Here is a 13,568-nt window from a genome sequence, read left to right on the forward strand (position 1 = left end):
GAAAAAAAGATTGGATCGAAAAACTGAAAAATATGTGTTCAATATTTTTCAACGATGTATCGAATGACACTAATCACGACCCCTCCCCTCCTCTCCCTGGAGGTTTGGAGGGCTAACTTTAAAATTTTAAGTAGAAACCCCATTTTTTATTGCAGATTTGGATTGCCTACGTAAAAGTAAGTAACTTTTATTCTAGACATTTTTTTCGAATTGTAAATAGATGGCGCTAGAATCGGAAAAAACGATATTTTTGTGATACCATAGGTAAATTATAGAAACGGTCTAATATCTCGAGAAGTACACTTCCAAATAAAAAACCAAAAAATGTATGTTCAATATTTTTCAAGAACCTATCGAATAACATAAAACACGACCCTCCACTCCACCCCTGGAGGTGGGGTGAGGGGTAACTTTAAAATCTTAAATAGGAGCCCCATTTTTTGTTGCAGATTTAGATTCTTTACGTAAAAATAACTAACTTTTATTCGAGACAATTTTTCGAGTTATGGTTATATGGCGCTATAATCGGAAAAGCACTATTTATTAGCGCCATCTGTCAACAATTCTAAAAATGTTTCGAATACATGTTACTTATTTTTTCATGAGGAATCCAAATCTGCACTATAATATGAGGATTTCTATTTAAGATTTTAAAGATACCCCCCCACGTCCACTCCTCCTCCAGGGAGTGGAGTGGAGGGTCGTGTTTGATGTTATTCGATAGGTTCTTGGAAAATCTTAAACACGTATTTTTTTATCTTTCATTTGGAAGTGTATTTCTCGAGATATTAGACAGTTTCTATAATTTACCTATGGTATCACGATAAATTGTTTTTTCCGATTATAATATATAGCGCCATCTATTCATAATTCGAAAAAATGTCTCAAATAAAAGTTGCTTATTTTTACGTAAAAAATCCAAATCTTTAATAACAAATGGAGGTTTCCATTTAAGATATTAAAGTTATCCCCACCCCACCTCTACTGAGTGGAGTGGTGGGAGTCGTTTTTATTGTTATTCGATATATTTTTGAAAAATATTGAACACGTATTTTTCAATTTTTCGAACCAATCTTCATTTGGCGAATTATTCGATCGTCCCAGGCGAAGAGCTCCACCCTGGGCACCAGGTACCTTATAGACCATTGCCGTCATGAAATTTGTGTTCAGTGACCTCCAAAACCCCCAAATATAAAAATTGAACTCATTTCCGTCAATATTTCCTGAGTTCTAAATTTTTCATTTTCCAACTTTTCGAGATGCACTTTGAAAATGCATTTTCTCATGCACAAAATTTTTTGCTGGAGATCAATTAAGTTCACAAAATTGCGTCACACTCTCTCGAATCGAATGCAAAAGTTGCATGACGATTGATCTTACCGCACAAAATTCCTAGGTTTTGGACTTTTTAGTGCTTCGTTTTAGTGATTCGTTAGCAATGATATTAATCAAACTGTAATTTCTTCATGAAAAAAGTTTCTGTATGACCATTGACCGGGATAAATGTAGATAATTGGAAGGGGCCTCCACTCATAATACGAATAGACAATAAGTTATAAATAGATATATTTACAGATTTAAATCTGTTTAAAAAGAAGATATTTGTCATCATTTTTAGTCTGTATTATCTTACGATTATTAATTTTTTGTTGAGATCATAAAATTAAAGCTTTCGTGAAAAATAATGAAACATATTTTTTGGCTATTTTTAACAAGGAACCATAGATAAGATACTTACATGGTAACCATGGCAAATTCACTTCTATTCTATCTGATCTTGCCCAATTGAAATTATCCAAAATTCCAGCGCAAGCTATTCCAGAAAATAGTAAAACACTAGTCACTCGCGCTCTAGTTCCTACCATCATCCTTTCTCCAGGACAAACTTTTCCAGAATGCTCATGCACATATAGATTTTAGAGATAATAACCTCCACTTATCTCACTCTTGCTTGACTGAATTTGCAACTTCTGATTGAGATTGTGGATGTCGACAAATCTGCAATAAAAACTGATTTTATTATTTTGTTATTGTGTCGTAAAATAACGACATTTTAGAATAAAGCAAGAAGACTGTTTTTCAAAATTAAAAGAAATTAGAGCAGGTGTTGGGCCCGGTCCTATACCCATTGTACCCGTGTCATATACCTGTACTGGAAGACAACATAGTTGCCACCTTTGTTGATGATTCAGGTATCTGGGCAACAGGGACGGCTAGTCAAAAGGCGACCGACAAGGTCCAAATAGCAGTTAGCCAAATAAATAAATGGACACAAAAATGGAGAATCAGGCTGAATGAATCTAAATCTGTCCATGTTAATTTCACCAACAAAAAAATACAATATATACCAATTATAATCAACAATATCCAAGTTACATATTTGCAGATACTGATACTGCTAAGTATTTGGGTAAACATTAGATGCAAAACTACGCTGGAAGGCTCACGTTAAGAAAAAAGGGGAAGAACTAAATACAAGGTATAAAAACATATATTGGCTAGTTGGAAGAAACTACACATTGTCAATGCATAATAAGTTGTTACTTTATAAACAAATATTGAGACTTGTATGGACTTATGGATGCCCACTATGGGGGTGTACTAGGTGCCCACTAGGAATATAAACGGTGGGTATGATCATCAAGAAGATGACAGGAAGTCACGAGCAACTTTATGTTGCTCATATAATATATTTATATCAATATTCATATGCACGAGGATATTGAGGCAATTCAGCTCCTCGATACTCCTACTCCTGGTCAAACTAGAAGATTGAAGAGGACAAAGCCTTTTGTACCAGTATGAGTGATAGTGAAGAGCAGAGCATAGTGCTTGTGCGCGTGTGTATGTTAGAATAGTACGCTATCTCGTTAGTTTAGATAAGAAAGCTCTTAATTTTAGGGAACAATAGTAATTTATGTTAAATTAAAATAGCTGATTGGTCATTTATGACCAGATTGTAATTAATGTAATATGTAATCATCATCTTAATAATGATTATGAAAAAAAATTATTGTGTTCAAAACAAAAGCGAAACTCGTCTTTCCCTGAGCAGTATTTGAATTCGATTTTTTCAACAATATACTAAGGATATTTCTAGTGTTCAAATGGAATATTTGCCATTAAATATTTTTTGTATTTCCAGATCAAATAGAAATAATCTATCTTAGTAGCTATCATTATGGTTTTCAAACAACTCTCAGTACATTTTTGTCACAATAATTGGACACGTGTGAAGAGGCAAAATGCTGGAAGACCTCCGTAATCTAGGTATACCAAAAAAATATATCAGCCTCATAAAAATAACGTTGCAGGGTTCAAAAGCCGCAGTTAGAGCAGATGGAGAACTGTCGCCCCTGATTGACATCAACATGAGGGTGAGACAGGGAGACACACTTTCAACCATGCTGTTCAACCTAGTTCTTGAGGCAGTCATCAGAAATACCAATGTAACCAGCCATACAAATACCAAAACAGTATATGCAGTACAAATTACTACATATACAGACGATGTCGATATTATTAGTGGAAGCAAGACACGACTAATAGAAACGTTCAAGGAAATTGATCCCGAGGCACAAAAAAGAGGGCTTAAAATAAACGAAACACAAACTAAGCATAACTAAGTATATGACCATTAAAAGAACCCCTGAGAATGAAAATAATATAGCAATAGACAACAATACTATTGAACGTGTGGATGCCTTCACATACCTGGGCACAGAAATTAATCAGAAGAATTCCGTAAGTAGCGAAATGAATGCACATATTTCCAGTGGAAATCGTGCGTACTATGCTAATAAAAGATTGATGACATCGAAATTATTAGATAAAAGAACCAAAATGACTATCCACAGAACCTTGATTAGACCCGTGGTGACCTATGTTTGTGAAACCTGAGTGATAACGAGAAGGGATGAAGCCCAACTCAGGACATTCGAGAGAGAGATACTGAGAAAAGTATATGGCCTGGTGCAAGAGGAAGACGGCACATAGAGAATCAGGAGAAACAACGAGCTTAATGAATTGAATGAAGGGTATGATATTGTAAGATGTGTGATATTGGCTGGGACATGTTCAGCGACAAGAAGATATGAAAACGACAAAGAAGATATTACAGTTGAAGCCGGTAGGAAGGCAAAAAAAGAAAGCCCAGGACGAGATGGTTGGATGACATGGAAGTCGACCTGAAAACCATGAATATAAGACAATGGAGGAGAAGGGCACAAGAGAGATCTGAATAGAAGGACATAGTCAGACAGGCAAAGACCCATCCAGGGTTATGATGCCAAAAGAAGAAGAAGAATTGGACACGTGTGGAAAAATATTATATTTTATTTTCTATTATATTATGTAGAGCTTTTCTAATAATTTTAGCACTTGCTAATTAGACAGTGTTTGAGAAGTAGGTATAGGTTTTAAAACGAATTATACATATCACACAACTAATAATATATGTATAACAAGAGAAAACATAAGAAATAACTAAAATAATTTAAGAAAACGAAAGATTAAAAGTTTTGAGGCGAAAAACGAACAACATAAACAACACAAAAATGTACAGAATAAGAAACAAAGATGGCAAAATTACTACGGATAGAACTGAAAACCGAAATCCTCGAGGTTGTCAAATCTTTTTATTGCGAAATATAAGAGAGCACCAGCGAAAGGCAAGAGCTGCCATGCCCAAAATGATAAACCAGGAATCGGAATTAATGCCAGAAATAACACACCACGAGGTCAGAATGACACTTTTAGAAATGAAAAATAACAAATCCTCTGGCGATGACGGAGTATAGTGTATAGTGATCGAGATGATCAAACAGGATGAAAATGCAATTATCTTGTATTTGACCAAACTTTTCACCGAATACATCTATCACGAAAAAACTCTTTCTCCACGATACAATGCAGTATTGTTTCAAGGACACAAAAAGACTCCGTCTCCCCAAACTCTTCACTATTAGGCCTGGATCCCGCTTATCAAAAAAAGTTTATTAATAACAAGCTGAAAATTTGTTAATAGCTTAACGGTGTCTAGTCGGACAAACTTTGATATGCGAGAACACTGGAACGGGGCAAGTTTTAATTGTGGAACAGGTGACAGGTTTCGAACGTCAGACTACGAAAACGTCCCGTGTATTTTGTCGGACAGAACTTCCAATTGATTTGTTACCCTTTCATTAATAGTCCTGTCGCCAGTGGGGGTACAACGGACTCCTTAATTCAGATGGACTTACCCAAGTTTTTTTTATGTATTTTGACCAGCAGAACACGAATTTTTTGGGTAACAGTCGATCCGGATGTCGATAAGATTGTTACAAACAAAGAACTTGAGGAATCACATAACAGCGATTTTTCGCAAAACAATACATTGTTTTGTATTTTTTGGGTCATTCTAAGCAAAAAATGTTTTTACAAGTTTTTTCGTAGGATGCATAGTTTTCGACATAAACGCGGTTGAACTTTCAAAATATCGAAAAATTGCAATTTTTGAACCCGAATAACTTTTGATTGAAAAATAAAATAGCAATTCTGCTTACCGCATTTGAAAGTTCAAGTCAAATTCTATAGGTTTTGAATACTTTCATTGCTAAAAATTAATTTTTTTTATTGTTAAACAAAGCTATAACACATAGTGATTGAATGATGTTTTAATGCATTTCTTATTTGAAATCTAACGAGTAGGCGCGCATACAGACAATTTCTACGTAGATTACGTACCTTAAAACGCATGCATTGGGCACGGGAAACACTATGTGTTTATGGCTTTTTTTTTAATAAAAACTTAATTTTTAGCAATGCAAATAATCAAAACAGATAGAATTTGACTTGAACTTTCAAATGCAGTAAGCAGAATTGCTATTTTATTTTTTAATCAAAAGTTATTTGGGTTCAAAAATTGCACTTTTTCGATTTTTTGAAAGTTCAACCGCGTTTATCTCTAAAACTATGCATCCTACGAAAAAACTTGTAAGACCATTTTTTGCTGAGAATCGCCCAAAAAATACAAAAAAATGTTTTGTTTTGCGAAAAATCGCTATTATGTAATTCCTCAAGTTCTTTGTTTATAACAAACTTATCGACATCCGGATCAACTGTTACCCAAAAAATTCTTAAAATACATAAAAAAACTTGGATAAGTCCATCTGAATTAAGGAGGCCGTTGTACCCCCCCCCCCCCCTGGCGAACAGGACTATAAACTTTCATGCAAAAATCAGACTGCTATTTATCACCAACATAATTCCTAAACATATTTGTCTGACAAACATTTTTTCATATTATTATAAAGTTTGCTATTGAATAAACTTAAAAACGGCCTGTCAGTTTTCACAATCATAAACTTGTCAGGATGACACGTTCCAAAATTAAAATCATGTTCCACAATTAAAACTTCCGCTGTTCCAGTGTTCCCATACATCAAAGTTTGTCCGACTAGGACGCTTGCTATTTTTCAGCTTGCTATTAATAAACTTTTTTTGGTACGCGCGATCCAACTTCTAAAGTAAGGAGATAATAATACAAAAGAATTATCTAGGTATCACCTTATTAAATGTTACACAAAGTACTGACAGGACAGGAATAATAAGAGATAGATACATACATAAAGAGACGGACAATAAGATTTGGGAAAGAAAGTTTTACAATAGACAAAATTTGCACGCAACTAATGACAAAATCCAATGGATACGATAAACATGTTGTTTCTAGACTTCAAACACGCTTTTGACAATTTAAAAAGGAAAATAATGGCTTCGGGCTTAAGGTATATCCACATACCGAACCAACTAATAAGATTAATTGAAATGACAATGAGATAGTCGCAAGTGGTAATTATAGCGAGACAAATAGATACTAAAGTATTTTCCACCTAAGAAGACCGCTTTGCAATTAAATGCCGATAACTTTATTACTAGCGGACCAGATAAGCGACGATATATTTTACGCTATCTTTATGAATAACATTTTACTGGTCTGTTGTGTCAATCAGCACTACTCAACAAGTTTTCGTTTATTCGTTTTAATATTTTATTGCAATAGTACGGAATATACAGTGCGAAGGAATAAGTGTTACCCCCCCCCCCCTTACTAACTCTTACTAACTTTATTTAAAACTAAAAATTATTTTTGAAAAATTTAAATGCAGAATGAAATATTACAGTATTGTCGAGGGTCAAAAGTCCCTGAGAACTTCTATAATGATTAGTTTAATAAGTCACAAGGGGGGAAAAAGAAAATTTAGTCGGATTTTTAATTTCAAATATATCATTCAAAAGAAATTTTTGTTTATTTTAAGGGACTTTCAGCCCTCGGTAATAATGTAATCTTTTATTCTGCGTTTAAATTTTTCAAAAATACTTATTAGTTTTCTCAGGATTAGTGCATGAATGCATTTAGAAACAATTCGATCGAAATTTTGCGCCTACGCTCTAAAAAATGATTAAAGTATTATACATTTTTGTAATCAGTATTTCAAACGCTTTTAAATGAGCTATCACATGATCCACTTTCCCATTTCAAAAAATCAAAATTTTGCGTGTCACCTGAAGAGGGATCGCGTAAAGTTCGAAACATTGATGTTATAATATACTTTGATTATTTTAAAAATCGACCTGTCCGAGTGTTTTGCTTATGTGCTAGAAATAAATAGATTATTAAGGCGGGTAACACTTATTCCAGCGCACTGTATCTTATTTAAACAGTGAATTTACATGTTCTTTTTTTAAATTTTTTGTGACGTATCGTATATTGTAGGTTTAGCCAATAATCAAAGTTATGCCTTTACAAAATCATGTTATTTAAAAAATATAAGGAGTACCATGTGTCATAATTATTATAATCTACTTTATACACGTAAAAAAATTTGTTTAGTAAATATGTATTTCTTAAATCCACCCAATCATTGGAAAATGATTCATGGTATTTAAAAATATCTATTAACGACACTGTTATCGACAAAGTCGATCAAATTCAAACTTGTCATCATATTCACTTTTGTTTATCGGTAAAAATTAAATGATGGTTGTGAATTGTATTGGTGTTATTTAATATTTTAGCAAAATACATAAAGAGCAAAAATCTTATATTTAAAACATGCGAATCGTTTTTGCAATCACTACACTTGTTTAAACCTTTTATTTTGTTGAAAACTCGTAAGTGATTTAGTGCCAGTTTGTTTCAAGATTATTTAATACAGTGTCTGTAGAAAGTAAATTCCTGAATGTATATGTTATTCATATTTGGACATACATATCAAATATTTTCCAATTTTACTGCATGCAAAACCATTCGTATAATTTTCATTCTACGCAAAGTAGAGACCTTAATGAACATTTGATGTCGACAAATAATTTCGAGTATTCGAAATATTCCGTCCCACTTCTTTTAACACTCCGTGTATATACATATTATATTCATTTTATTTGCCTTTGATAGAGAAAATTCCAATATTCTTACTGAACATAAAATACAGGAAATTAAATATTTTTACTTTTCAAACGATCGGAATTAAATATTAACGCCCCACTGTTTGAGACCCACTGGTCATCTCTTAATTGCATATCGGCCGTCATAGGGTAAAAGGACTTTAGACGGAAACGAGATGATTTTAATTTGGGTGATGGAATTCAGTCACCCCAAAACATAGGCGTAACCTGGGGGGTTTTGGGGGTTAGAACCCCCGCATTGGGATGTACTTTGAGCTCTATACGCTTAACACCATACCCCTCAGAGACCTTCCAGTAGTTGTAACCCCCCCTTTCCAGTAGTTGTAACTCCCCCTTAGGATCATCCTGGTTACGCCTATGCCCCAAAATGGGAGGATGAAACCTTTATACTGAATATAATCATAAGAACCGATAGATAAGATATATTCCAAGCAAAAAATATTCGGTAGAGTTTCTTCAAAAAATATATAGACCATTCACTGACGGTAAAATATTGTAAAACCTCTACAGTTTAAAGAACCTCATGGATTGACATGAACTTTGGCAAACATATAGCTAACGTGTCAAAGAAAAAAGTGCTATTGTGCCAATGTGTGCTTTTGCCCTGAGGGTGAAAAAATATACGTTCAAAATAAGTACGGAAATAGATAAACTGACTAATTCTAAGCAACTTTTGTTCTATAGCGCTTTTTCAGTAAGTTAGTACTTTCTGTGGCTTCTTGGGCAAAAGCACACATCGGCACAATATCAATTTTTTTGGCATGCTAGCTATGTGTATGCCAAAGTTTAGTCAATCCAAGCGGTTATTTAAAATTTTAGAGCAAAAACCGCGAGTAAATGGACTAATAATAATTTCAGACTTACTCGTGATTAAAAATTTTAATTTTTCTTAGCTTTCCTATCAATTTTTCACGAATCACACAAAATTGTTACATATTATCGAAAAAAGTGTTAACAGGTAAAATGTAGTCTGTAACAAATTAAATAGATTCCTTTTTTATTTGTGCTGTAAGCCTGAGACAAACTTAGTTACAACTCATTGAAGTTGACGATTTTGTAATTAGAGAAAAATTTTAAAACTCAACATATATAACAGGAAAACGGACAATTTTACTGAAAAAAATTGTAATATATTTTTTATGCCTCGTTGCACCAACAGATCTTAAGCTCCAGCTTAGCTAAGCTCTACTTATAGATAGGGCCTCCTTGAGTACCACTTACGTTGCGTATTATTATATTAAGGTATTCTTATTGTAATATATTATAATTATATTATATTAATTCTTATGATATTCTCGACTTAAGCTTAAGATCTGTTGGTGCAACCGGCCATTAGAGTACTTAAAATACACAGTAAAATGAGACTTTGTAAAACTCTCGAACATATTGACTAAGGGAGTTAGAAAAACAATGGTGATACCAAAGAAAAGCAATCAGCAAGGAAAAGTCTACACCATTGCTCCAACATTCAGAGAGGTATTGGGAATATGAAGGATGTACTCCTTGCAATATACGCCTTACAGGATGTGTCACGGTATCATTTATCTACAATAAGGGGAAAATTACACCGTATAGGAAAGTGCAAGCAAACGACACTCTTGGTAGAAAACTTTTAGTCTTCAACGACCACAAAGCTAAACACAGTGCAGTAGCTGACGCCGGAAAGCATTTTCTTTTTGTGATGTTTGATACCAGGAACATGGAACATCTAGATTATTTTCGCTACCAGTCTTACTTGAAGGCTATTAAATGCTCAAGTTAGCTGCACTACCCTCCCTCCCTTCAGAAGCTTGCATCGAGCATTCATTCAGAACCTACCACCAGGTAGAAGAGACTGAAACTGATGAATAAGTTTATTTGAACTGTTGAATAAGTTTATTTGAAACTCACTGCATTATAATAATTATTATGCAAGAAATATTTTGGGTATTTAAAATTATTTTGTTGGAATTTACTATTGGAAAAATATTCATGCGATATTGTCCATAGAAAGTTCAGAGTAGGTTTCTCCGTACCACAGGTTTATATGACCTAGATCTGTGAAAGCCTTAAGAAGTAGCGCCCCTCGAGAAGGTAGTTAGGTTGACGTTCCTTCAAGGGCTTATCACTAACATACCACCGGCCACTGAAATAGCAAATTTCATTTACAAAACAGAATCCTGTTAGAGAAAATTAGTTTCCCCAGTAAATTATAATTTGCCTGAAAATATTTTAAAAAATATGGAAAACCTCCACTTTTACACCCTTTGTAACTCCGGAACCGTTGATTTTAGAACAATTATGCATGGGCCTTTCTTGTTTTAAATTTGACGTATAATATTTTTGTATAGAACCTTCTTCACGCTAAACCGCCCAGTTTTAGAAATATTTGCGAAAAAGGTAAAAATCTACTAATTTACCGACTTCTCCCCCACTCCCTCCCAGACTCGACGCTCAAAATAGTGTAACTTTTTACTGAACTATAAATATGTGGACTTTATAGAACAATTTGGTGTTGGAGGATAACTTTTACTTTGGACGTCAGGGTTTGGGTCTAATTATTATACCATACTATTAATGCAAAAAATAGCAATCTCTTTAATTTCCTATAGTCTTCATTTTAGCTATGAGCGAGTATTCGATAAACTGTGAAGTTTTTGAATTGCTCATGAAAAATTGATTGGAAACATAAGAAAAATAAAAATTTTGAATCGCGAATAATTCTAAAAGTATTATTTTTTTGAAAAAACTCTGTAAAACATTTTTTGCTTAGAACATATTTTTCTATGATTCAGATTGTACTCAGATTCCTGAGATTATTTTCGGTATACAAGTTACAACCCCCCAGTTGGGGTGAATTACACCCCAAGGTACAAGTACATTTCGGCATAGGAAATATTTTGCTTTTTAAGATATCCTCCAGTTACTGTCAAAATTTCAAGAAATAGGTTAGGTATATTGACCATTGATAATCTGGATCAAATAACGGATATTCCTAAACACTAAATACAATAAAAAACATACCTAACTAATTTCATCAGGATAATAAAAATTAAGCACAATAATATAATATATTAAGATACATTATTATAAATATTTACAAAATTTCAATTAAATTCCGATTTTATTAGAATAACTCTCAAACTTTCAGAAACAGAGTTTTAAAAAGTTTCAAGCAGAGCGTGAAATTTATAAAAATACATATTCAAAAAATTAGGCTACTACTACAACATGTACCTCAATTTTAAAAAAATTCCAAAAACAAGAAAAAATGACGAAGATATTTGGGGAAGAATAAGCAAATGTAAACATTCATAAAGTAAATTCCCTGTTTTCATTGGAAAATAAAACATTAAATACTATAAGACAACAGTAAACAAAACTACCTATACCTAGTAAAAACAATGTATACCTAAATGTTGCTAATTATTTCACTGATACGTATGTCTTATATTATTTTTTTAATCATAGTTACGATCACTGAATATAGACCTGGATCCCGCGTAAGAAAAAAAGTTGATTAATAGTAAGCTGAAAATTTGTTAATAGCTTAACGGTGTCTAGTCGGACAAACATTGATGCACGGGAACACTGGAACAGGGGAAGTTTTAACGGTGGAGCATGATAAACGTGTCGTCCTGACAAGTTTATGATGGTGAAAAATAGCAAGTTGTTTTTAAGTTTATTCAATAGCCAACGTTATATTATAATATATAAAAAAATGTTTGCCCGACAAAAAGGTTGGGCATTTTAACGAGTCCGACACGTAGAACATGTCACATCACAGGAACTATGTTGGTGATGAATAGCAGTCTGATTTTTGCATGAGAGTTTAATGAAAGGTTAAAAAAGCAATTGGAAGTTCTGTCGGACAAAATGAATGGGAAATTTTCCTAGTCGGACATTCTAAGCATGTAAGATATGGACAAAAATATTGGTGATAAATAGCAAGCTAATTTTGATTTGTTTATGTACAAACTATATTTTGTAACACAAAAAGTTATATGTCGGACAAAAAGTTTGGGCAAATCGAAGGAAATAATTAAAAAACCTTTTCTCAGAATGACTTAGTCACATATTGATAAAGCTATTTTAGTTGTATATTATTATTTATATTCACATATTTGCATGTGCATATATATACATGCACACTCCAAAAACAGTGAGGTAAGTATCAATGCATGTATATATTGCAAAACAATTATTTTTTTGGGTGGAGTTTGTTCTAGATATTCTCAAAATGATAATAAAAAATGTCAAAGAACATATGAAAGCAATCTCTCAGGGTTTTCTAATTAGGCGCATCAGAAAGTACGGAAAATTTCCTACAAAAAACCTTGTATACATTTTTTTCCATACTCAAATCTTAACCCTGTAAACGACATTGAAAAATGTGAAGAGTCTAAAACTTCGGTGCTTATAAGAATAGACGTAAACATGACACATTATGCTTAGAAGTATGTAATAGAAGGCTGCATTTGTCAGTGTGACACTTTGTGCTATACAAAGTAGTATTTGAAAGTACATGGTCTCTGAGTTTCTGTTTGCCACGTGTGTGGGAAATTAAAATTTATATTAACTATGGAGTGTTTTTGTGTCTATTTTTGAGTGTCAACAGTTTAAATTTTAAGTCGCCAAATCAAAAGTGAAACCATTCAACGGAACATTTTTGAGTAATTTTCGAACATTTGACAAAGTTAGTAAAATATTTGGTCATCAATTCAATGAGGTTCAGTTGCCAGATAATTGTGAAAATTCTATTGAATATCATTCTTCGTGCTATAATGCTTTGCTTGATTGAAAAAGGGTACCTAAATAAATTATTACTAAAATTATATAACGTAATTTTTCTCAACTTTCTACAAATGAAATAATAATGTAATTAATATATCACATGGCTAGAAATAATTTGCTGCCAAAATAAATCGATTAGTTTAAATTTGAAGTTATGATTGCAATTTATCATGAATTATTGTCAAAAGTGACAGTTTTTCTTAAAGGGAAATGTATTCATAGATATAAGGGTAGACAGGGAATATAGTGCAAAAAGTCGATAGGTGGTCACATCTATCTCTTTTAACCAAGCGATCCCGCGCATGTGGCAGACAAAAATAGCTAGACCACTCAATCCATAATATAAT

At 33.1% G+C, this 13,568-nt stretch overlaps 1 protein-coding gene across 4 annotated transcripts in view; it reads right to left on the bottom strand.

Annotated features, from left to right (window-relative positions):
• LOC114334888 (pancreatic triacylglycerol lipase-like) overlaps window positions 1-13,568 on the bottom strand; it is a 221,183-nt gene that overhangs the window by 143,150 nt on the left and 64,465 nt on the right. For all 4 annotated transcript variants that reach the window (XM_050642969.1, XM_050642966.1, XM_050642968.1 and 1 more), the window contains one exon: window positions 1,739-1,998. In XM_050642969.1, coding sequence (XP_050498926.1) covers window positions 1,739-1,868 — 130 coding nt within the window. In that variant the 5' untranslated portion in view covers window positions 1,869-1,998. The remainder of the gene's footprint in view (window positions 1-1,738; window positions 1,999-13,568) is intronic.

This window comes from Diabrotica virgifera, chromosome 2, assembly GCF_917563875.1.
Source record: "Diabrotica virgifera virgifera chromosome 2, PGI_DIABVI_V3a".
Classification (NCBI taxonomy): Eukaryota; Metazoa; Arthropoda; class Insecta; order Coleoptera; family Chrysomelidae; genus Diabrotica; species Diabrotica virgifera.